Below are 27,464 nucleotides of genomic sequence, written 5' to 3'. Positions count from 1 at the left end.
CCTTAATACTAAACCTATAAATATATGCACATAGATCTATTTCCCTACCCTCTTATATAAATATATTTACATATGTACATGCCTTTATTTAGACCTCTATAAATGCCCTTTACCTCCTAGCTCTTTCCTCTAACTTTTTTTCGTATTTCTAAGAAGCATTTCACATGACTAAGGCTGCAAATTCTCTGGTCCACTAAATTAAAAAGCTCATACATCTTTAGTTCCAGTTCACCTCCTTCAATGTTTTCCTTAAGTTGTTTTCTATCCACCTACAGAATGAATGGGAAGCCTGAATAGGTTCAGAGACATCCCAAGTCAATTCTCAAAAGTGATCACCATAATTAATTTTTTGAAATCTCTGATATGTATAATAAAATATTAAATTAAATAATTGAAAAATAGGCCCAAGAAAACATCAAAAAATAGGAAATATTTATAGTTATAGTAAGAAAATCTGCCTTGAGCATTATGTTCTTTGAATAATTATTTTTATGGGATCAAATTGACAACTGACACTCAAAATAGTAGATAGAATCCCTAGGGGGCAGTAAACTTATGTAATGGAGGAAAACCCCATAAAAAGGGTGAGAATGGCTGTACAACTCAAAGAATGTAATCAGTGTCACTAAATTTTTTTTATTTAACCACTATATGTTTTGCTGTATATATTCTCAATAACAACACAATAAATAAAATTTTATGTACATGAGGATAAATCAAATAGTATTGCTACAAAATCATAAAATCATAGAAACTTACATTAAACCAAAATATCCAAATGCGCAGGTTTTGTTTTTTACTTATCCTCCATCTAGAGCTGTACACTTCTGAAGGCAGTGTTTGGTGGCATAGAGGGTTATTTGTTGAGCTACTAAAACAAGGTCAGTGGTTTGAACCCACCAGCCACTCTGTGGGAGAGAAATGGGGCTGTCTACTGTAAACATTTAGTCTCAGAAACCCAGAGGCAGTTTTACTCTGTCCCATAGGAATGTCGTGAGTTGGAATGAACCGTGAGTTTTGATAACCATTAACTGAAGAATTCTGCATTCTTCAATTTATACATCCTCAAGGAACTCAAATTGTGTTACTTTTCAATATTCTCTGAGTCTGGGGAACAAAAATAAGTGTGAAGTGACTGGGGCTGCAGCAGGAATGAGGCACAACTTTCTAATGAAAATCTCACATGACAGCCCTTGTTTGAGAAATGTGCAGATGCATGATCATGGTAGAGGAAAATTTCCTTGACACAACTTTCCTGGCTTCTTTTTCAATACAATTTTCTATTTTCTTATAACTTCTTAATAAGCCTGAGTGATCTTGTGTCTTTGGAATCCCAGAATCTTCTGATTTTTGCCTTGAATTTAACTGTCCCAGCAGATTCCTTTGAAAGACTGCTTAATTGACCTGGCTCTTTGAATCAGATTAGTAAGTCCCAGACTCATCCTTGGTTACAGTATATTCCATAAAACAGCCTTTATTAGCTTCAAGTTGCTTAAAGATTGGTGGAAAAATCAACTCTCTGAGTCAGCTGATCTTTGAGCAACACTTTTGACGCCCATCCAGTTGAAAGTTTGTTGAGGCCAAGATGCCAGTTTAAAATTGAGAAGGCTGAAACCTGTGAAGTCCCAACTTAAACAGTTAAGTAGTAATTCTGCAGTCTTCTTCCACCAATTTCTACCTTCCAGTTATAGTTTCTCCATTTCTCCATTTGTAGAGGTTGAAAATCTCTCTCTCTCTCTCTCTCCCCCCACCTCTCTCGGCTCATCTTTGAGGTCTTCCTGACCTTTCTCAAAACACTTGGTTTATCTGAAAACTTGTTTTATGTGGGGCAGCATTGCTGTAAACTACTTGCAAAATTAAAGATTTGACAAGATGTCCACTTAAATTTTGTTAAAATTTTTGGTATTATGAGATCTAAAAGTCATTTTTTCATGGCAAATAAAGTGCCCCCTCCACTTTTAAGATATCCTCACAAGAGAATAAAATAAATGTATTAATCACAGAATTTTTTAGCAACCATCCACTGATCCCAGAGACACACTTGAACACACTTTGTGTGGAAGAAATACATGCACGAACTAGAACTCAAACAGCAATACGTTTTTGCTTACCCTCATTATCATTTAATTCCATTTCCTCCAAAACTTTTGAACCTGTTTATATATGACAAATACTATAGATTGTATCTAGAGACTTCTTCCCCCTTCTCCAACATGGACTTAATTTATTCAATCAATTCTCTTTGAGGGTTTTTACAATGGTTTACTCCTTGTCCTTTTTCTTAGAAGTAGAATGAATTTCTGAGTCAACTATATACATGCATTTGAAAGTTAAAAAATATTGCCAAATTATCTTCCAGAACTGCTGTCCCAATTTATATTTAGGTAAAAAAGTTGAAAGTATCCTTTTCCCATATGTTTATGTATAAGTAAGTATTAATTGATCTTTTAAATCTTTGACAAAGTTATAGGTAAAAATATTTAATAGTTATATAAACTTTTATATTTTAAATTATCAGCATCTTTTCATATATCAATTGATTTTGTGTACTCATTCACTTTTTTTACAAATTGACTGATTATTTGCCTATATTTCTATTGAGGTATTTACTTTTGTCCTATTGATCTCTAAAATGCTTTCTACCTGTGGATTATTATGCATAATTTGAAATTTGTATGTAAATTATTATCTGTTACCTAGCAAATGTCCAATGTCTATTTAATTGAATAAGGAAGATTTAAATATTTCAGGTAAATTATAATCCTCTTTCCCTTTTCCCCCTCCCTTCTTTAAGTGTGAGTACAGGCAAGTAAAAATAAAGGAAAAAGTCTGGAAATATATATATATATTTATTTCTAGGTAGTACGATATTTTTCTTTTCTTTAGGTCTTTTTCTACTTTTTATTTTGTTTTGTTTTGCATAATGAATAGATTATATTTTATACTGTTACATAAACATACCTCTATTTTTCACATAATTAGTAAAGGAGAGAGAGAGACCTAGGGATAAGAAAAAAAGTAAATATTTATACATTTTCTCTTTTTTAGGAAGCAATTTGCTGGATAGATTTAGTGGTTTTCTATTGGAAATTCAGATTCCATATGTGTTTTTTGCATCTGAAGGAATTCTTAATACTCCAGAAATACTTCAGCTGTTAGAATCCAAGTAAGTTTTTTATTTCATAACTTTAACAAAGATATATATCATGATTGGCTTATATTATGCTATATATGTGACAATATTTCTCTTTGATTCAAGCCAGAAATTGTTCTATATATGAATCATGTTCCAGAGAGTTGGTGTCAATTGATACTTCTCTTCATATATATACATAGTATATTCCCTCTGGTATACATTTGAAGGGAGCATAGAGAGGCTAAATTTTGCATACTTTGGGCATGTTATTAGGAGAGACCAGTCCCTGGAAAAGACATCATGCTTGATAAAGCTGATGGTCACCGTAAAAGAAGGCCCTCAATGGGATGGATTGAGTCACTGCAAAACTGGGCTGAAACATAACAATTGTGGGGATGCCAAAGTCCCAGGAAGTGTTTCATTCGATCGATTAGTCAGAACCTACTAGACAACACCTAACAATAATAATGCCTAGGATATCGACCTCCCAGTATTGTTTCATTTCTTACAGTTCCCGGGTTTGTTTGATTCCCTCCACCTTTTGAGTACCAGTGGGTATGTGCGCTGCCTCTTCTCATTTTGAGTAGTGCCACAACACGAAGCGAGGGTCTTGAAAGCTTCCCTTGAATGCATGTCATTAAGGTCAACTCTGCTTTCAGAAGGCAGCTCTTCCCCAATTTTATCGGGAGTGCCTTTCAGCCTGAGGGGCTCCTCTGCCAACACGCTATGTCAGACAGTGTTCCACTGCTATTCATGACCCTCACACTGACTAGTTTGCTCTGCTTTTTTGCTTTTTCCTTTAAGAAAAAGAAATCCAGATCACTAGGTTTTGATTTCTAGTCTGTCTTAGTCTGGAAGCTCACAACACCACAGTGTGACAATTGACACACAAGTGGTGGATTTCTGTTTTTAAAAAACCCAAATCTGTTCTATTAAGTCCATTCTGACCCTTAGCAACCCAAGAGGATAAAATGGAAGTGCCCAGAGGGCTTTCAAAATTGTCATCTTTATGGAAGCATCTCTCCCAAGGAGGTGCTTGTGGGTTTGAACTACAGAGCTTGTGATTAGCAGTGGAACACTTAACCACTGCGTCATCAGAACTCCCTGGGTTCTCATTTAGAAGACTTTAAATATGAACTGGAAAACAGGACTATGATGGTCTAAATAAATTTTCAAGTCTTAAACTTTTAATTTTAATGTTATACCGATGCTTAACATGTTAAATTCATAAAACACTTTACCATAGCACACAAATTGTCACAGCAATACTGGACATTGGGCTGCCTGTCAAAGAGGGATAATGTTGATGCAGCCTTGGTTAAAACGCAGGTCTATTTTCATGCTGTTTATATCCTAAGATATAAAAATACTTTACATTTTCTGTCTTAAGATTTTATGGCATTCATAAAAAACTCTGAGCTTATAAAAAGAACTTAAATGTTCAGTAATTTTGAGGGAAAAGAAAATTCTGATATATGCAACATTTTTAAGTTTCTTAAACAGATTGAATTTAATGAATGATCAATTAAAGAGCAATTAAGTAAATTGATCAATACATTTGTCAGAGTAATGTTGAGCAAAATACCTAAAACAATCCACATCTCAAATAGTTAGCTTTATGTTAAATAAATAATTTATTTACAAAATTATACAGTAGAATAAATTCACGCATGAAAGACAATACACAGCAATTCAAGTAACTTAATATGCAGGATCACAATACGACTTTTCATGAATAACATTTCTTAACCATTTTATTATTATTTTACCTAAGAATATTGTATTTTACAGTTACGATATCACACTAGTGGAGAGAAGCTGCAGTGAGTCATTGAAACTCTTTGGAAATATAGAACATTATGTAGTGGTGACAATTGATGAACACACTGCCATAATTTTGCAGGTAAAGCTATATAATAAAAAATATAAACTCAAATGTATTATAAATACTAATATACTCATGTAATTTCTTTTTTTCACTTTTCTGCAGAAGGCCTGTCTATACTCTATTAGTTTTTCTCTCCAACACTTTGCAATCGCTACCCTAGAGGACGAAGTAGAACTGACTCGTAGGGTCTCTTAGCTTGGGATCTATAGAAAAGCTACTGCTACATGCTGACCTTTAAGGTAGCAGTTAAACAAATGGGCCATACGAGCTAAAATGATCACTTTGGAAAATGACTATTGCCAATCTCCTTTGATGTGTTATAATTTTAAACATGTTTTAAATTTAAACAGCAAATATTTAATATTTTATTGTATTTGCCTGTTTTGAAACATATTTATAGAGTAACTATAATTTTGAAAGTTTTAAAAATCAAATTTTTTAAAGTGGGTAGAATATGAGTTGATGAGGGCAGTGGTGATTCAGCAGTAGAATGCTTTATTTCCATGCGGGAGAATCTGTTTTGATTCCTGGGCAATGCACCTCAAGTATAGCCACCACCTGTCTGTCAGTAGAGGCTTGCCTATTGGTAAACAGGTTTCATCAGAAATTCCAGACTAAGATAGACTAGGAAGAAAGCCTGGTTATCTACTTCCCAAAAATGAAAACCCTTTGGATTACAATGGTCACCATGATCTGATCCTGTTGAACATGGGGTCTCTCTGAGTCAGTAGCCAACTGGCAAGCAGTTAACAATAGGAGCCTTAGTGGTTTGGCGGATTAAGCATTGGACTCCTATCCAAAAAATTGGCAGTGCAAATCCACCAGCTGCTCTGTGGGAGAAAAATGAGGCAGTTTGCTTCCTTAGAGATTTACATCCTTGGAAACCCTGAAGAATAATGCACTCAGTCCTAAGAGTCAGGATCTATTTGACAGTAGTGGGTAGTGAGAACAACAACAAAATTAAGTGATTGGCTGTGGCTACAATGTAAGTCAGGATTGCCTCTAATTAAGTTGGTTTTTGAAAAGACAAAAGAAGTTCTCTCCAAAAACTTATACAGATTGGAAATTCAGAGAATCAATTCTTGGCTGAAGCTCCATAAGTTTTCTCTTGAGTACTATTTACAAAACAGTTAATTTGATGGGTTGTGATTGTGCATAAACAACCAAGCTTGACAAGTTTGAAGTATGAATGAATGGTAAATGTTTTGGTAAAGTTCAAGTCTGCATTTTAAAACCTACCTTAAAAAATAATATGTATTCATGGGAAAAAAACAGTAGCAATTCCTTCTTGGGAAATCAACTAAATGGTACTTTCTTTATCTTCCTTAAATATACATGCGGTGAAGATTACACTATTGGTCTCTAAGTATATTTTCAATTGCCTTTAGGATTGACCAGATCCCTAGCCAGAAAAGACCTTGCCCCAAGATGGGCACTTGTAGTTGGTTTCTTCATATCTGAGACTTCAGGAGATCCATAAGCCTTCTTTGCTGAAGTTATTATTAACTGTTTTATATCTACTCTAGCTTTATTCAAAATTTTTACAGTTGTGATTTTTTTTATTCCAATGAAATGGGAGCTCACCCATAGGAATCATTCTTAGGCAGGTATGGAATTGGATTTTCCTTCCTTCTGTAGCCTTAAGAGATCAAGTGCGACCCCACTGTTGTTTCCTCAAATTGTTAAAATTAATGAATTGTTTTTCTTTATTTTCTGATAGGATTTAGAAGAATTGAATTATGAGAAGGCATCAGATATCATCATCATGAGACTAATGGCACTATCATTTCAGTACAGCTGTTGTTGGATAATTTTATATTCAAAAAACACCTTGGATTCAGAGTAAGTAAATATTTTCTCACCTAAGTCATGTTCTTATTTCTTAAATTATTTAATCATCTTCAAATAGAAATTACTATGCAAATTTTCTGCTTGATCATCTAATTTGTTTTAAGTTAGGAATTTTCAAGGAAGTTTAGGCTTGCTTATAGGAAAACAAATTGCAATCTGGATAAGATACATATTTCCTTGGATATTCTGTGCAAATCCTTACCCCCAACTTATTAAGAATTGCTGCCTTACGTGTTTCACTTATTAATTTGTAATTCTGGAGTTTTGTTAGAATTATTTTTATTAGATCATTTTATCTAGTATCTTGTTACATTGCATGATGTTACTCGTTCTCTCATTGATGTGCTTATTTGAAAAATTACCCCAACATCCATTCTAAGACATTGGCTTGAGTTATCATTATATGTCTTTCCTTTTCCTCACCTCTGAACTTTGTGAGAGCACTGCTTCTACTTTATCCTTATTCTGTGCTGATCCCTGTCTTTCAGACATCACTTATGACTATCTTACTTGTCATCTTCAAAGAAACTTTTACCTTTGACTGCCCGGAAATATGTAATATTGCTCTCAGTGCTTTCTTCCTTGAAACTCTTCAGTCAGAGGACACTTGCTCTACCTGACCACCCTTTCTCTGTGTGCGCCTCTTCTTCCTTGTTCCCGCCTCCCCGTGCCCTGTAATGAGTTCGCTTCTTTCTCCTATTGTATCCATTGGAGAGCTTTTCAATTCTAATTGTTTCAGCCATTATCTCTTTGCATACAATTATTACATTTCCTTCTGCAGCTGCATTCTCTTTTCAATTCCTAACTTGCACTTCTGATTTCCTATGAAATAGTAATATCTTGATAGTCCACGGTATCTCAAATTTGACATTTATATAGGAATTCGCCCTATTTTCTATAGTCCTCCAAACTTGTATCTCCTTTTATCTTCCATTTAACTACTTAAAACAGTGGTTCTCAACCTTCGTAATGCCATGACCCTTTAATACAGTTCCTCATGTTGTGTTGACTCCCAACCATAAAATTCTTGTCGTTGCTACTTCAGAACTATAATTTTGCTACTGTTATGAATCTTCATTTAAATATCTGATATACAGGATGTATTTTCATTGTTAAAAATGGAACATAATATAATTAAATCATAGTGATAAATCACAAAACAATATCTAATTCAGTATTGTGAAATATTTAGCTGTTTTCCAAGGGCCCTAGGCGATCCCTGTGAAAGGGTCATTTGACCCCCAAAGGTTGAAAACTGTTGACTTAAAACTTTGCCATTCTTTTAGTCACCAAGACTAGAAAGCAAATTTTATAGAGCTGAACATTGGTTTTTTCTTTTATCTATTCCTTCCCTTCCATTTGTATTACCAATACCTAAGTTCAGTTTCTTCTAATTTTATATGTGGAGTATTATAGCAAAGTACTAATCATTTTCCCACCTCCCCATACTTCTCAGTGCTCCTTTGTATCATCTGTTGTATTCTCAATATTTCTTAAACCAGGTTTTAATCTGATTTAAAAGAGAAAAATAACCTTTCATTAATGTCTTCATTTCTACTGAATACATACATGTACAAGAACTCTCACCTCAGTATTGAAGAGCTTCAGAAATACAGTCCCAACTATATTTTCAGACATAATGCTCCCTGTTTTCCAGTTCCACCAACTCTCACTGCCATTGAGTTGGTGGTGATGCATAGCAAGCCTGGAGGGCAGGTAGAACTGTTCTGGAGGGTTTCCAAGACTGAAACTTTTTATAGTAGTAGAACGTTTCATCTTTCTACCATGCAGCAGCTGGTGGGTTTGAAATGCTGACCTAAGGTTAGCAGCTCAGCTCATAACCCATGTATACTACCAGGCTTTCTAATCGTCCAAAGGGCTGCCTATTGTCTTATGAGCAATTTCTTTACTTTCTCACTTCCTTATTATGCATACATTTATTTCTTTTTGCAATATTATCTGCTGCCTCTAGCATTTTCTTTTGGTTCAGTGTTGTCTATTTTCCAGGACTCAAATCCAGAAATCACTTTTCAATACAAACTTTCCTAAGCAACCCTAGCCCATGCACACAGCACTTTATTGAGATGTGACCTGTCTATACTTTGAATTCCTTAGCTTTTTCTTTTATATTGATCACATTTGTTTTATATTGAATGATTGGTAATGAACCTCTCTTACTAGCCTCATATTTTTATATCCTTACAATGGCATATACATATACATCAGTCATAATAGAAGTTTAAAATATATTCTTTAATATTCAGACATGGTCGTATCTTCTTTGACCTTATCTGTATGATCTTTCCTTTATTGACTTTCCTATATGATTCCATTTTTATTAACCTCCTATGTCAGGTTCTTTGTATATAATATTATCATGTTAGGATAAGGAAAAGTTAGAATGTAGGAACCTAAACACATTGATTCGTAATCTTCCTTCTATTAGCAAGTAACCTCAAACAAATCAATTAACCTAGTTTTGCCTTTTTTTATGCAAAATAAAAATTATCTAAAACCTTTATGCTGATGACCTATGAAGGCTATAAAGCATGTAAGAAATGTTTTCTTAAGCATATAAAACTCCTTGGAAGTGCTCTGGATAAGTAACTAGGTTTGAAATGTTTTCAAAGTAGACGGTCTCTAATAACCACAACCACAACGACCATCCTTGCTGGTATATGGTGCTACTTGTCGGGCTGCTAACCACAAATGCACATGTGGCTTTCAGTGCCTGTAAAGATTCATAGCCTTGGAAAGTGTTGGGGCTAGTTCTACTCTGTCCTATAGGGTCACTATGAGTTGAAGTCGACTCCATGGCAGGGAGTTGAGTTATTTATTTATTTAATCCTTCTGTGATTTTTGTAGTGCAAATGAAGTACAGGAGAAAAACAGAGATGATGTCAACTTATTCGTACTCAACTTTTTCATTTAAAAATACTATACAGGCATGTACATATGTAAATATATATATATATCGATAGAGAAATATATGTACATATATTTATATGTTAAGTGTGAAGGTAGCAGATAGACACTGGGCCTCTACTCAAGTACTCCCTCAATGCAAGAACACTTTGTTTTAATAACCTGGCATTCTGTGATGCTCACCTTCCCGACACGATCACTGAAGACAAAATGGGTGCATAAGCAAATGTGATGAAGAAAGTTGATGGGGCCCAGCTATCAGAAGATACAGTGTCTGGGGTCTTACAGGATTGAAGATAAACAAGCAGCCATCTAGCTGAAAAGCCACAAAGCCCACATGGAAGAAGCAGACCAGCCTGTGTGATCATGAGGTGTCAATGGGATCAGGTATCAGGCATCAAAGTCCCAGAACAAAAAATCATATCAATGTGAATGCAGAGGGGAGCGCAGAGTGGAGACTCAAAGCCCATCTGTAGGCAATTGGACATCCCCTTACAGAAGGGTCACAAGGAAAAGACAAGCCAGTCAGGGTGCAGTATAGCACCAATAAAACATAGAACTTTCCTCTAGTTCTTTAATGCTTCCTCTCCCTCCCCCCATCTTGACTCTAATTCTACCCTACATATCCAGCTAGTCCACAGCATGTACACTGGTACAGATAAGAGCTGGAAGCACAGGGACTCCAGGACAGATGAACCCCTCAGGACCAGTAATGAGAGTAGTGATACCAGGAGGGTTAAGGGAAAGGTGGGGGGAGATTGGGGGAACCAATCACAAGAATCAACATATAACCCCATCCGATTTATTACAGTAAAAGGATACAAAGCAAATTCAGCAAAAGGAAAAAGCCTATGAGGCAATATCTGGAAGAAATAAGGATACTCTCCATGAGTGTGACAGCATGTGTAAGATATTGCCTATCTGGGAAGCACATTAGACACTCAGCTGCTAGGGTTTTTACTGAGGGCCAGCCACATAGGTACCCTTGCCTAGCATGTGCCAAAATTCCTGACTCCTAGAAGTAAAGCATATGTTCAGCACAAACCAGTATTTTCGCATAAATAGTTAAAGTACCGTGAGCCACTCTTGTCAGGGAATAGTGATATTTCTTTTGAAATTCAAGTTCCCAAAACGAACCAAGGCCACCTTCCCAATAGACTTCCAAAAGATAGCAGTCTCAAGCTTGCTATGTGAACTCTTTTCTGCACAAGGAACATGTACAAATATAATTCAAGGACACTGTAAAACAGTATTGAAATTTCTCCTCAAAATAGATCACTAAGTAGACCCAAAAAAAGATTAAAGATATCCGTACAGACATTACTTAGAATCATGCTTCATTGAGTCCTTAATATGTGAGGATGGCATTTATACTTTCTATTTTTCAATAGAACAAATACATTAGAATTTTTCTTTAGATTTTTCTTTAAATCTAAAACTACTACTTGCATAATGATTAGGTTCCAAAGACCAAGTTATTATGTGAAAATTAGCACTAGATGAACATACCGGATCACATTAGCAAAGATGAACATACCGGATCACAGAAGGAAGGGTAATTACATTATTATATAACTACCAAATTACACCAACACTTAACTGCTAAGTCACATCATCTCAGAGCTGCCAATCAACTGAGTATCATGGCCAAGCCATATCGATACATAAACGTAACCATCACAATCAGTGTTACTCTTGCCTCTTACCTCAGCATTCATTAAGTATGTCACTAATGTCCCAATACTCAGATAGATGTTTCACTATTGCATAAATGAAAATGTTGGATGATAAAATATTTGATAAATGAGGAGTATTGCAGTAAATTTAGAAACTAGTTGTATTAGAAGGATCATTGGTGGCATAGTGGATACACATTGGCTGCTAATCACAAGGTCAGCAGTTCGAAGCATTAGATGCTCCTTAGGAGAAAGACAAAGCTTAGTTTTAGAGTTAGTTTTAGAAACCCACAGGGCCAGTTATACCCTGTCCTATATGGTCACTGAGTTGGAATTGATTCAATGTTAGTGAGTTTTGTTTCTGTTTTCTTGTTTTGTTTTTCGTTATATTAAAACTCCTTTGGCTGGAATCAACAGGATCCCACTTTAGCCTAAGCAACAAAAAGGGAATTTACTGCTTCATATTACTAAAAATTGGGAGGAAGGCAGAGCTAGATCCAGGAACTGATTGCAATAACTGCTCTTTCTGTTTCTAGATTCTTCTTTGGGTTGGCTTCTTTCTCAGACATACTTTTTTACATAAGGTTGTGGGAATAGTTATCCACAGATCAAGACTCGCATCCTGCCTGTTTAATAAGCTTAGAAGGGGTTGGGGCTGGGGGAGTTTTTCTAACAGTACAGGAAAAAGCTCCAGGAAGGATTTTAATTAGGCTAGCTCGGGTCATGTGACTGACGCTGTTACTTTGGTAGGGGAGTGGAATATTCTAGTCTTTAGTCAAATAGACATTGAAGCCCTGGTGTTGCAGTAATTGCGATGTTCAACTTCTAATCAAAAGTTCAGTGGCTTAAAATCACCAGATGCTCTAAGGGAGAAAGGTGTGGCAATCTGCTACCATAAAGATACGCAGCCTTGGAAAACCTTTGGGGGCAGTTCGCCTCTGTTCTATAACATTTCTGTGGGTCAGAATTGGCTTGATGACGAGGAGGTTGGTTTTGATTTGGTGGGGCCAAGAAGGGGCTAGTTAAACTGCTCTCCCACACCCACTTCCTCCCAGTACCCCATAGATTTAACATTGTTGCCAGAGTGGCGGTGCAAATGTTTTGAAAAGGGTGCTGGGTACACAAGCAAACATGAGTCTATCACACTCACATTGTCTTCACCTCTTTATTCTTATAAACACAATGGAATGTGGAAAACTGCACTTTAAGAAGTATAATCAAATGTCAAAAGAGTAGATATATTGTAATATAATTCTTTTTAGGTATCACCTTACAGAAAAGACACTTCATCACCTGGCCCTAATTTATGCAGCTTTGGGTTCATCTGCCCTAAAATCTGAACAACTGGATGTAAAGGTATTCTTTTGCCTTATGTTTATTCATGAGTATTTTTCATAAATCAACATTATACTGAAACTTAAATGCCTTGTAAGAAGAATCAATAATGTACACTGGTACAGATAGGAACTGGAAATCCAGGGAATCCAGGGCGGATGAGACCTACAGGACCAGTGGTGTGAGTGGTGAAACAGGGAGGGTAGAGGGAGAGTGGGTAGGAAAGAGGGAACCGATTACAAGGAACTATATGTGACCTCCTCCCTGGGGGACGGACAACCGAAAAGTGGGTGAAGGGAGATGTCGGACAGGGAAAGATATGTCAAAATAACAATTTCTAAATTATCAAGGGGTCATGAGGGAGGGGGCAGCGGGAAGGGAGGGCAAAAATGAGGACCTAATGCCGGGGGCTTAAGTGGAGAGGAAATGTCTTGAGAATGATGAGGGCAATGAATGTACAAATGCGCTTTACACAATTGATGTATGTATGGATTGTGATAAGAGTTGTATGAGCCCCTAATAAAATGATTTTTTTAAAAAGAATCAATAAGTGGTTAAATTAAAAATTGCCAAATGAAGACTAATTTTTTTAAAAGAATATTTTATTGTGATTTAGTGAAGGTTTACATGATAGTTTAGTTTCCCATAACAATTTCTACATAAATTGTTTAGGAACATTTGATACATTCTTCACAACACGTGAGCATTCTGAGTATTTCCATTCTGGTTGTTTGGATAAGACCTGTTTAAAATTAATAAATATTCTTATCAAATACAGTTCTGTCCTAAAGATTTACTTTTATGAATTTAAAATATTATTTTATCTCTTGATGACTACTTAGATATTTTTGAAATATGATAGGATGTAAACAAAATAAATATCTCTTGATAAAAACTGTTCACTTATGAAAGATGTACTCAGTTTATATCATAGCATGCGAAAGGGTATTTATCTTAGTGGTCTCTAAACATTCTCCTTTATTGGCCCATTTTCAATATTCTGCTCTGAAATTCAGACATTCCTTTAAGTTCAGGAATCAGTTCTCTTCTGTTCTCACTTCACACTTTTAGCAAGCACCATCTTATGCTCAAGCACCTGAAGAGTCTAACCACGGAGAAAGGATTATTAGGAAGCTTAAGTACATTTTCCTTAACTAAAATACCCACCCCTGGGGTTTCAATGGCAACTAGTGCGGAGTCGGCTGAGGCCCCGCTACGGGGGAGCTTTGTGCGGGCTTTGGAGAAGCGGGATGGCACAGTGTTGCGACTGCAGCAAAATGGCTCTGGCGGTGTGGGCGGCGTGGGTTGGGATGCTGCCATTGTCCTTTCTAAATACTTAGAAATGCCCGGGTTTTCTGGCGACGGTACCCACGCCCTCAGCCAGCGGTCGGTGCTGGAACTGGGCTCCGGCACCGGGGTTGTGGGGCTGATGGCCGCTACTCTCAGGGTAGATGTTGTAGTCACCGACCTTGAGGAGTTGCAAGAGTCGCTTAAGATGAATATTAATATGAACAAGCACCTTGTCACAGGTTCTGTTCAAGCCAAGGTACTGAAATGGTGAGAAGAAACAGAAGATTTTCCATACTGATGGCTGACTGCATATACGATGGAGAGTCTTTGGAGCCATTGCTAAAACCCTAAAAGATCTCAGCAGATCCAGACTTGTATAATATGTTGTTATGAACAATGAACAATAGGGGAAAATCCAGAAATCGAGAAGAAATATTTTGAGCTCCTTCAACTGGACTTTCATTTTGAAAAAATTCCTTTGGAAAAACATGATGACGAATATCCAAGTGAAGATATTCATATTTTATACATCAGGAAAAAAAATCGAAATTTCTGTCATGAAGCCTTTAGCCTCATGACCACCTGGACAATTGAAGAAGTGAATGAAGCATGTGAATACAGCATGGGGAGATTCTGTCCACAGATTTTCCCAGCATGCTCTCAAGTATCCAGTACACACATGGCAACTTCCACGGACTGCCTGCATGAAGCAAACAACTGCCTGCCTGCCGCTGGGCCTGACCCCACCGCAGGTTCCCTAGCTCAGCGTAGCCTTCTGCTTAAAAGAAGTGTTAGGGACTCCTTCACTTCTCAAGGAAAGACAGGTATTGAAGTTAGCTTGAAGTCTACCAGAAATGAATGTTGAAGGAGCCCCTGTTTAACTTTGCATATCTTGAGGAAATTTGGGATAAATCAAATTTCTGGATAGATAAGCCAGCAATTTTAGTTTGTATTCAGTTAAAAAAATTTTTTAAAGTTTGATTTTATACACTAGGCAGCATTTATCATGTGTCTTCCACTCCATTGCTTTTTAAATAGCTGTAATACTTGTGTTCTTTTATTTTAAAGAGCCAAACACGTTGTTTTATATAGTTATGCCGACCAAAGTATTTTTTCTTCTACCATACATGTCTATGTGATTCAGATAGTAATTATACTGTGACTTCTTGAGAAGGAAATAGGAAAAATGGAGTTTTGGAGTGGGAGAGAGGTATTTATATAATTTGTTTTTTTAAGTCTAGAAAGCTCAGTTTTAGGCTCATACAATTTGCTTAAATTGCACAAAATGTATTTCAATTATGAAACACATACATAAATACATGTATGTATTTCCAGGAAAATTTGACTAAAAATATGAGCATGAAGCTATCTTACTATATGAAACAGTAAGAGGCTTGTTAAGTTACTATGAATGTAGCTCAATAGGAATTTACCAAGTGATTTTGACTCGATAGTCTCTGTTAATGTGACAGTCAGTTAGCTGTTCACATAGTCTATTCTGTCAAAGACTTCAATTCCTGACCCCCCCCCGCCTTCCAGAGTGATAGTAACCTGATAGAATTCTGATGTTTATAGGCATTGGTATTAGATGGCACATTTTATGTGTTAAAATAAACATTGATTTTGAGACATATGATTTTTGTGAATGTTCAGAAATAGCTTTGAAGAAAAATGAAAACCCAAAGCATGTGACTGCTTTCAAGAAAGTTCCAAGCATCCCTATATAGAGAAATATGAGAAGAGTTCTTTGTTTCACTCTTACTTCAGTATTAAAAGCTCTTTTGCTTAAAAAATAAAGTAAAATTAAATTCCCACTCCTTACTTATCAACATGATTAGATTCCAAAGACCAGGTCATATTGGATAATAAGCATTATGCAAAAATGGAAAATTACCACATCAGATCACAAGATGAAAGATGGCTACATCAGTACATAATTGCCAAATTACATCATTAGTACAAAACTGCCAAACCACTGGGACTCATTCCCCAGTCAAGTTGACACTGAATCTTAACCATCACAGCCTGGTACTCTCACCTTGATCCCTGGCCTTTGTTACTGCCAGATATACATTGTTAATGTGCAAAATAGTCAGTAGGTCTTTTTACTATTGTTGTAGATTTCATAATGAACACTGTAGAAAAATGCATAAGTACCCACACAAAAAATTTTGAAAACAATTGTTAGGGGCTCTTGGATCCCTAAAGTCTAGTCACAAGTCTCAAAATCCTTGCCCAAGTATATTAAAGTGATAATCATTACCATGGTCATCAAATCATGCTTTTAAAAATAAAATTTATATTTCAATTAAAATGGCAAAAAAATAAAATAAAATGGCAGATTTTCTCAAAACATCCAAAACTTAGCAGTAACTAAATTTGTAAATAAACGGTACATGTATGTGCACTCTGTACATTTTAATATTTTTTTAAACCTTAGAATAGCTTTACTTTCCAAGTGTGTGCTAACATACTCTATTAATCTTGTGAAATAAAAATAATTATTTTGTGAGCTTGGGGCAGTTTTTGTTTCTTAAGTTTTTACACCTGGCAGGATAGTTAGTTGCATTTCTAAAAAAATGCTTGTTCAGTGCAATATTTCTCTACCATTAAACTGCTATATATAAACTACCTTTCCTTCATTCATATTGTTAAAAATGAGGGGGATCAGACAACCGAAAAGTGGATGAAGGGAGATGTCGGACAGGGCAAGAAATGACAAAATACCCATTTATAAACTATCAAGGGCTCATGCAGGAGGGGGGAGCGGGGAGGGAGGGGAAAAATGAGGACCTAATGTTGGGGGTTTAAATGGAGAGAAAATGTTTTGAGAAACGATGTACAAATGTGCTTTACACAATTGATGTGTGTATGGATTGGGATAACAGTTGTATGAGCCCCTAATAAAATGTTTAAAAAAAAAAAATGAGGGGGATCAGAGCAGAGACCTAAAACCCATCTGTATACAATAGGACATCCCCTCAAAGAAGGGTCACAAGGAAGGGATGAGTCAACCAGTGTGCAGTATAGCACCAATGAAATACAATATTCCTCTGGTTCTTTGAGGCTCCCCCCTCCCCCCACTATCATGACCCCAGTCCTGCCTTTCACTGTGGGATAGACCGGAGCATGTACACTGGTACAGATAAGAGCTCATAATGCACAGAATCCAGGTCAGATAAACCCCTCAGGAACAGAAATGGGAGTAGTGATACCAGGAGGGTAGGGGAGAAAGGGGGAACTGGTCGCAATAATCGATGTATAACACCCCCCAGGGGGATGAACAACAGAAACGTGGGTGAAGAGAGACAGCAGTCGGTGTAAGCTATGAAAATAATAACATAATTTATCAAGGGTTCGTGAGGGTGAGAGGTTGGGGGAATGAAGGAAAAAAGAGGAGCCTGATACCCAGGGCTCAAATAGAAAGTGTTTAGGAAATGATGATGGCAACATATGTACAAATATGCTTGATACAATTGATGTATGGATTGTTATAAGAGTTGTAAGAGAAAAAAAAAGAGTTGTAAGAGGTCTCAATAAAATGATCTTCAAATTAAATAAATAAGTAAAAGATGAAGAAGAAAAAGACAAAAGTCTTAGAGGAAGACAAAGTCTGATATTTCAAAAGGCAGAAGGAACTAAGGAAATATAAACATGTGACAGATATGAAATAGAGAATATTAAGAAATAGTTTTTTACAAAATGTGTACAAATTCTTGATTGGGAATACCTCATACTGTGTATTCTTTCTTCAAAAATACAGTCAATTTAAACTTTTTTTTAGAGTTAACATTAATAAATATTATTTTTGGCAGTAAGCAAAAATTGGGTGCAACAATTCTCTAAATACTAGGAATTGGTAGTCTCAATCAAAAACTTATTTTTATGTACAGCATCAAATTCATTATATAAGGATCTTTTTAAAATCTAACTTTTAAAAATCTTATAATTAAATTTTTTGGCTTTTGTTGAGAATTAGTATATTGAACCTAGAAAACAAAAAAATTAAATATTAGTGCTATTGAGATGGTTATTTCTTTGAATAAAGATTAAATATAACAGCAAATATATTTAAAAGATCTTTTAAAATTACCAAATGAAAGTGAAGAAAAACAATATAGTTTCAAAAATTGAAAACTACAATAATATTATATAAAGAAAGAAAGAAAACTGGTTACCCTCACAAATAAAATGTCTGAGATTTCACATAAATGAATAAATTGTATCTGAAATACTGTTTAAAGATCAGGCCAGTTATTTTATTTTCTCTTGAGCTGTAAGCATAAATTATTTTAATCATATATTTTGCTTCCTAATATTTCCAATATTCTAACATGAAAATATGTTTTTAGCCTATAATTGTAGCAGGAAGAGAAGAGGCTGCATTGATGATTCGGCAAATTGCTGACCACAATTTAATGACCTCCAAGAGAAAGCCTCATGAATGGTTGGATAAATCCTGGCTTGACGTTTCACCCTCCAAGGTTTGTTTCCTAAATGTAGAAATTAAAGCCATACATTTGAATGTTCTTTATGGCACCATCTTTTGTCTTATAATGGACAGCAATATGCCTTGGCTGTGCTTTTCCAGAATCACAGGTATTTTTCCCAATAGTTATGCTTACTACTGACCCTGCACGTTTAGCTTATTCTAGTGATGTCAATTTAAAAAACAAACATTTTCTAATAATTAAAGAGATGAAATAAGTAAATGTATTAAAGGATAGTGAAAATCTTATCATTTCATAGTTTCTCAATAGTTTACTTATGTAATTGGAATTTAAAGGAGGGTTGTGAAATACATACTTTTATAAATTATTTTTGTTTAAATATTTCCAAGTTCTTATACCAAAATATTCTAATTTCCTGTATTTTAAAATATATTTATATACCAAAACCATAAAAAAGAATGACATATCCTAAAGTACTAATATGGAATGATTAAGATATATTATTAAATGAAAAATGCATAACAACACGCATGAAAGCTATCATTTGGGCAAGTCAGGGAAATGATATTTAGATGTATTTTTTTGTACATGACTATATTTGGAAAGATATGCAAGAAAGACACACAGGATATAATAGCATTGGTTATCTTCAGAGAGGAGAAATGGGGGAGATGGGATGGAAAAGAGTTTTTCATTGTGTCTTTTAGTACTTTTTAATTTGAACCAGGTAGTTATTTTACATATTTAAAGAATAAGTAAGATAAAATACTCACAAATATTAAATCACAGAACTTTCTATCTAAACAGAACATAGTACTGTCAACAAGGGTAAAATACACTATTGTGTATTTGTATCCACTTTTTTTACTGTCTAAGCAAATTTCTATCTACTTATATTCTAATCTATTTACACTCTGATCAGAGAGGGTTGAAAAAGCTAGTGTGGTACAAAAATATATTAATGTAATAGTAGTAAATTTGGCTATTATATACCTAACTTTAATGAGATATTTCTGAAAATATGTAATTTTAGACTCAGAATCCATGTTGGTTGATAAAAATTCTTCCTAAATCCTTCACAAGGTTTTTCTGAAATGATAACATCTTTTAGATGCTATGAATATATATGGAGAGAGAGGGAATACATTCAACAAAACTAAATACATCTAGAATTTTATAACTAAGACCCCTTCCCAAAAGTTTGTTCATTAGAAAGCCCATCATTAGATAAAGGAATTATCATCCATTGAAGAGGATGAATTGTAATGAATTGTTTGGATGAGGGATTGGACTGAATGGAAGAACTTAATGTTCTTCCCAGTTCTGCAAGTATATGTGAACCTTTACTGCTTAAAAAATATCTTTCCCTTCTGGCCATATTTCCTGTCCAGATGTCCCAAATTCAGTGGTAAGTATCATTGCAAAAATTTGAATTAGCTAGAGTGAGTAAAATAAATCAGATCACTTTTAAAAGGCCCCTGACATTACTCCTTAAACTCTTTCCTAGGAAGAAATGTACTTACTTGATTTTCCATGTATCAGTCCATTGGTGGCTCAGCTCATGTTAAGTAAAGGGCTTTCATTGCACTGGATACTAATAGCAAGTCTTTGCCAACTTCAGAAGCTCCTCCCTGAAGTTCCAGAAAAAGTATTAAAGGTTAGTTATTTAAAATCCGCATTCTTATATGAGGTTATTTCCTTTCTACTTGATTATCTCTTTTTACCATGAATTTCAAAATAAAAGTATTCAATTTGGACTTCACATGGCAAAGAAATAATTTACTTCAACTAAATTTCATTTAGCATTCTCATAAACCATCAATCACATTATATATTTTAAGCTATCCTCATATTAATAATCCAGTACAGTTTATCACACTTTAAATTCTTTTAAAATGGTATTGTGCTTTCAAATATTTAATTATACACCCTCACATGTATTTATATTATCTTTTCCAGTCTTCATGCCTTTCAGTTAGAGTAGTAAAGAGAACTATGACCTGATAATACAAAACTAATTTTATTAAGGAAACTATATTCACGTTAACTGTGTAAATATTCTATGTAAGTAAATAGAAAAGTGTAAATTTGTCTTTTAACTGTGCCTACTTATGGTATGCTTTTATTATGAGTCAATATAATATCTGTGAATGAACTAACTCAATGAGATTATATCTCAATAGACTACCTTCTTTTATATCTATATATCATATAACTATCATATGCATCATACTTTTTTTACTGATGTCTCAATTAATGTAATTTTATTGGTATCTATTTTTTTAAATCATTTTATTGTGGGCTAGTATAACGCTTATCACAATCCATACATCCATCCATTATGTCAAGCACATTTGCACATTTGTTGCCATCATCATTCTGAAAACATCTGCTTTCCACTTGAGCCCCTGGCATCAACTCTGCATCTTACTTTTATATATGTATGCATCACAATGTATAGTCACATATTTTCTCATTGATGCTATTATTGAATTTATTAATTCTTATCTTTTTTAGCATTTTTGTAGCATCACGTCCTTATTCCAGATTAATTCTTCTTCCATGACAAAATCACCTCAAATTCCATCACCTCAGGAAAAGATGAATCATCCTAGTGCCTATACTTCTCAAAGTTTAACTTTCGGTTCTTCAGACGCTGTCATTCAGAAACGTGATGACTCTTATCAATATTCAGACTTTGGAGAGACAGTCCAAGAAGACACAAATACTGTTTCTAATTATAGCCCTTCCCTTATGGGACTAAGGGAAAAGCCATGCATTTCACCATCTGTGGATTCTTATAGTCAGACCCGCTCCTGGAAAGGCTCCAGTTATGACAGAAACGTAGTGCAGAATAACCCTTTTCTAATTAATACAGAATCAAAGAAAGAGACTTATCATCCCTTTCTAAATGAAAATGATTCAGAGTCAGATGTCTTTGGTTTGGGACTAACACAAATGGATTGTGAAACCAGACTGTTACCATCTTTTACTGGTCAGAAAATTGCTCCTAACTTTATAAATTATCAGGAAAAGAGGCCACATGAAGCAAAAGGGTCCACAAATAAAGAAGTATCTTCCCCTATCTTTTTACCAGAAGGCTCACAATTTCCACTTTGTTGGAATGTTAATAAAAATAAATGTGAGCAGAACAACTCATTCAACTTACAAGATGATGCATATGACAAATGGTACTCCCAGAAAAGTGATTTGTTCACTAACCAGCAAAAATATCCATCAGAGGAGTTAGAAGACTTAACATACGAAGGTTCAAAACCAGGGACTGAACAATCTTCCTGGAGAGAGTTACCATCTTCCCCCAGTTTGGATTTGTTTTCTTCATCTAATGCAAATGTAAATCTAAAGGAAGTTGACAGCCTGTATTTCTATCAAAGAACTGGAAAGCATGTAGGACAGAAAAGGTACTCGGAATCTTCGCCTGGTGCAGAAGTCCTGGGATCATTACCAGGTAACGTACTATCCAGTAGCTGACAAAACTACTTTTGAATTTAATTTAAAATAATAGAACCAACTTGAAATCAATAAATATAGATATATTGTTAAATTTTGTTTTAACAATACACTTAAAAAATTCTTTTGAACAATTTTTGGGTCAAAGACTAAAATAAAACTTTAAAAAAAAATTATTTTATTAGGGGCTCACACTACTCTTTCCTACCCACTTTCCTACCCACTCTCCCTCTACCCACCCTGTTTCACCACTCACACCACTGGTCCTGTAGGGCTCATCGCCCTGGATTCCCTGTATTTCCAGTTCCTATCTGTACCAGTGTACCTCCTCTGGTCTAGCCAGACTTGCAAGGTCGAATTCGAGTCATGGTAGTGGGAGCAGGGAGGAAACATTTAGGAACTAGAGGAAAGTTGTATTTTTCATCATTGTTACATCGCATCCTGACTGGCTAGTCTCCTCCCCAAGACCCCTATACAAGGGGATCTCCAGTGGTCTACTAATGGGCTTTGGGTCTCCACTCCGCACTCCCCCCATCATTCACTATGGTAAAATTTTTTGTTCTGATGATGTCTGATACCTGATCCCTTCGACACCTCGTGGTTGCATAGGCTGGTGTGCTTCTTCCATGTGGGCTTTTTTGCTTCTGAGCTTGATGGCCGCTTGATTACCTTCAAGCCTTTAAGACCCCAGACGCTATACTTTTTGATAGCTGGGCACCATCAGCTTTCTTCGCCACATTTGCTTATGCACCCATTTGTCTTCAGTGATCCATTTGACATCTCGTGATCACACAGGCTATGTTTTTCCATGTGGACTTTGTTGCTTTTGAGCTAGATGGCCGCTTGTTTACCTTCAAGCTTTTAAGACCCCAGACGCTATATCTTTTGATAGCCGGGCACCATCAGCTTTCTTCACCACATTTGCTTATTCACCTGCTTTGTCTTCAGCGGTTGTGTCGGGAAGGTGAGCATCATAGAATGTCAATTTAATAGAAGAAAGTATTCTTGCATTGAGGAAGTACTTGAGTAGAGGCCCAATGTCCTTCTGCTACCTTAATACTAAACCTATAAATAGAGGCTCATAGATCTATTTCCCCATCCTCATATAAATATATAAAATAAAACTCTTAATTATAGACCTGAAAGGAAATGTGCATATACCATATTTGTATGCAAATGACATGTGTGGTATGCCAGACTATTTTACTTAATTTTATAATTTCTACATGTTATATGCATGGGTGTATTATTTGAAAGAAAAATATGGAACTCTTGTGGCTATAAATGAGATTCAGCTTAACAATTAAAAATAAAATTACTAAATGAATCGGAAGCAGAAGGGTAAAGTCAACAAAATTAGACAAAAATTAATGAAGCAGAAAATCAGCCCTTGTGGGGAAGGGATTTTAAGTGACAGGCATGGATATTTACAAAGAGCTTATTATGTGACAGGCACCATTTTAAGCCTTTAAAGTGAATTGTTTAATTTAATGCTAACATCTCCACTAAGTAGATGTTACTATTCTGTTGATTTTTTTTGTTTGTTTTCTGAATACTTCATTTCTAATGATACTTAATCTATCTAATGATAGATTCAAATAATGATCATTTTATTTATTTTTCTACTAGTTGTAGCTTTTCTTTTTTTTTCTTCTTTTACTACATTGATCAGAACATCCAGGAAAAATAAAATTAAGTTTTAATGGCCACTTCCAGGAGCTCTAGTGGCATAGTGCCTCATTTGTTGGGTTAACCACAAGATCAGCAGTTCGAAACCACCAGCTGCTCTGTAGGAGAAAGATGAGGCTTTCTACTCCTGTAAAGAGTCACAGTCTCAGAAACCCACAGAGCAGTTCTTCTCTGCCCTGGAGGGTCTCTAAGAGTGTGAATCAAGTCGAGAGCAGTGAGTTTCGTTTTGTTTAGTCTACTGTGTTAGCGGTCAGGAGGCGAGAGAGTGGGAGAAGAAGCTTAAGCTACAAGGCTTTTGTTTTGTGTTGGCCCTTAGAGAAGCCTAGGATGGACTAGGCAATCTTTTATTTTTTTAATATATTATTTTTAGTGCAAGTTTACATGTCAAATCATGTTCCCATTTTAAAAACTCTTCAAACCCCCCTCATTTAATATAAAACAATGTCACTTTAGAAATAATGCTTTTTTCCATAATGCAGTTTTAGTCAAATAAACATGAATTATTAATGCCAGTATCTTCATTAGCACTATGATACATTTTGATTAATTTACTGGCGTTTCCATAGCACATAATTACTTCCAAATATGTTGACTGAAAACTTCTAAAATTCATATCAGTGTAGTCCTAGAAAATTTATCCAAAGCCATTGGCATAACTTCAAGATAAGTTTCCATTTGTTATGTAGGTTTTAAAATGGTATTCTAGTATTTCTCATCAGCCAAGCTTCCCCAAGGATGTAATTTTACATTGCATCCATGCATATACCCTACATCTTGGCAAGGGAGAAGGCAAAGCTTCTCTCTCCTGGGGTAGCTATACTACCAAGTAGTCATGTCCACGTGCCATCCACCATGAACAAGTAGTGGAAAGTGAAGTAAAAGGCAAAAGTAGCAATAAAAATGGAAACCCCCCTGTGGGCAAGCAACACAACTCATTGCCCTTGTTCAGGGAAGATGACTATCTCCTGGTGGCTACTCTAGATTTATTGGCATCAGGGAACAACCCTTCCTTCTTCATCCTATGACTGGAATGAACAGAGTTCTGGTTTCTTACAGGGCAATCGTCTTCCTTTAAGGTGCATACTTTACTTTGTGTCTATTTGTAACTATGGAGGTGGTGGTGGGGTGGGGGGCTGGAGGGGTGGGTTATAGTATAGCACATCCATGCACCCATCAGTGGGTTTTATTTGTTTTTCTAAGTACTGATCTCTTGAATATTTTTTATTTCTAATTTAACTGCTTTGTGGTTAAGTTATTACTTATTCTTTCCATTCATTCATTCATTCACTCATTCTTTCATTCTCAACTTTAGGAAGTATACACGGAATTTTTCTTATATTCCTGACAATACTAGCCACATCTTTTTTTAAATAATTTCATTGAGGGCTCTTACAATTTTCATTACAATCCATACTTCAATTATATGAGGCATATTTGTACATATGTGGCCATCATTCTTTTCTAGACAATTACTTTCTGTTGAGCCCTTGGTATCAGCTCCTCTTTGTTCCCCCTTCCCCACCTCGTGACCCCGTGATAGACTATAAATTATTGTTATTTTTATATCTCACACCGACCACTGTCTCCCTTCCCCCTCTAGCCACCTCTTTAAGAGTGACTTCCACTTCAGACACTTTGCCTTAATTGGGATTTATGGCATTTTATATTTGAATGACATGAATTCCTTTCTTAAGTAGAAATTATTAAGTAACTATAAAGGGTAAATTAATTTCATGAGAAAATGTATTAGTAGATTTATAAAAAGATTAAGGAATGTTAGAATTGACTGTATAAGGAAAAAATGTAGTTGCCATCATGCTGGTAGCTTGAATGGGCCATCATGGGAGTGTTTACACCACAGAAATTGACAAATGCTGTAAATCAGGCCTCCCCCAATCTGCTCTCAGAGATCAGGTGGTTAAACATTAATCAGCACACTATTGATGCCAACCCAACTTATTCCCTGGCTTCACAGGGAAGGACTAGGATCCTATCGTTAACATTCCTTGTATTTTATCTGATTATTCATTTGTATAATTATATTCCTAAATTGGAGTTCAATATCTATTTTCCAGATATAAATTTGCAGGTAGATTTTTAATACAGAACCCCTCAATGAAAAGAAGTAAGTCTTTGGTGATATGATCTCCCACAGAGAGTTAGAACAGCAAAAGCCAAATAATAGAAAGCGGTAGTCAGGTATAGAGGCCTCAAACTTAGAAAGGAAAGAAAAGAAAGAAGTGGAGGAGGGAAAGAGGAAGGGAAGGCGAGAAGGGTAATGAACAGAACAGCATGCACTCTCACCACCCAGAGAGAAATAGGCTTCTTCCTACAGCACACAGACCTGGCAATGTGTCTGCTTTAAGCTCGTAACCACCCAGCGTGAGCCACAAAGGCATATCTTCATGACAACTTGTTGGAAAACTTCAGGATCCCGGGAAGCCTGTCTAAATTGCTTCCCAATCCATTTTAGGTTATTTTAGTTCAAAATATTCAAACTGAATGGTGCCTTGATATAATGCTCTCATTTTATAGAAGAAAGCATTGAAATCAAGAAAGCTTTAACTGTACAAAGCATGAGCTCTAAAAATATGTATCCTGAACAGTAATTTTTATTGAGTCATTAGTTATGGGAGCATTAATGTTTAAAAATATGTAAGAATGTAATTTTATTTTTTTAACAATCATTTTATTGGGGGCTCTTACAGCTCGTATACAACAACAGTACGTCAATTGTGTCAAGCATATCTGTACATATGTTGCCATCACTGTTTTATAAACATTTAGTTTCTGTTTAAGCCCTTGTTATCAGGTCCTCATTCCCCCCTCCCTCCTCCTCATTTGATTTCTTTTTTTTAATCGTTTTATTAGAAGAATGTAATTTTATATAGCCATTACTTTATCCCAGTTGTTGAAATGTTAACATTTTGTAGATAAGTGACTAAGAAACAGGATCTATTTCAAAAGATTACAAAATAAAATAGGTATACAGTATTATTATCAGAAATAAAACAGTTTTCCTATTTTTCCCTTTTAATAGGAAAAGTACCACAACGCAAAAAACGCCGTTTAGTGTATGAAAAAGTCCCCGGTAGAGCTGATGGACAAACGCGGCTGAGGTTTTATGAATGAGGCAATGAAGAGTGCTAAGTGCGTTCTGCTGCTTCTGGTGACGACACAGTAACAAACATTATTTAAATTTGCTCACACATTAAGGAAAATGCAATTGCCATATCTTTTCACATACAATGGCTACATGTAAATAATGCACACCTGCATAGAGCAGGCATAGTGTTCATAGGAAACTAAGCACGAGAGCAGTTTGCCCTGTTTACAAAAAAAAAAAAAAGCATAGTGGGTGTGTTATTCCCCTAAAGATACAGCATTTTCTTGGGTGTTCTCTGTTTGATATTAAATTTTTCATCTGGCTTTACATTTTTTTAAAAGTAAAATAGTCTAATTTAAAGTAAATTAAAATAAAGTAAAAATATTCTAATTTAATGTAAAATAGTCTAATCTAGCAAGTAATATAGTTAAGATTCAAAATTTTAATTTAAAGTAAAATAAAAATAGTCTAATTTACAGTAAAATAGTCTAATTTAGCAAGTAATATAGTTAAGATTAAAAATTAAAAAAAAATCTTACAGATTCACATGAACATTACATTGCCTTTAAAATTAGCCAGCATCACAGGTTCTTGAATTCAGTCTGACCTTATGAGTCAGGAGGTGGAGGTGCCTATTCAACCCTCC

The 27,464-nt window shown here is 35.4% G+C and overlaps 1 protein-coding gene and 1 pseudogene across 1 annotated transcript in view; both read left to right on the top strand.

Annotated features, from left to right (window-relative positions):
• The window catches only part of SHOC1 (shortage in chiasmata 1), an 80,759-nt gene extending 53,625 nt beyond the window's left edge, over positions 1 to 27,134 (top strand). Inside the window, 8 exon segments of the mRNA XM_004711035.2 lie at positions 3,049 to 3,166; positions 4,928 to 5,039; positions 6,745 to 6,866; positions 12,739 to 12,832; positions 18,454 to 18,585; positions 20,060 to 20,209; positions 21,070 to 22,039; positions 26,759 to 27,134. Coding sequence (XP_004711092.1) covers positions 3,049 to 3,166; positions 4,928 to 5,039; positions 6,745 to 6,866; positions 12,739 to 12,832; positions 18,454 to 18,585; positions 20,060 to 20,209; positions 21,070 to 22,039; positions 26,759 to 26,844 — 1,784 coding nt within the window. The 3' untranslated portion in view covers positions 26,845 to 27,134.
• Positions 13,992 to 14,966, top strand: LOC105979381 (annotated as a pseudogene).
• Positions 27,135 to 27,464: the final 330 nt, after the last annotated feature.

This window comes from Echinops telfairi, unplaced genomic scaffold (assembly GCF_000313985.2).
Source record: "Echinops telfairi isolate 266 unplaced genomic scaffold, ASM31398v2 ScPeMD7_7410;HRSCAF=8448, whole genome shotgun sequence".
NCBI classification, from domain to species: domain Eukaryota; kingdom Metazoa; phylum Chordata; class Mammalia; order Afrosoricida; family Tenrecidae; genus Echinops; species Echinops telfairi.
This window is presented reverse-complemented; position numbering and strand designations above follow the sequence as displayed.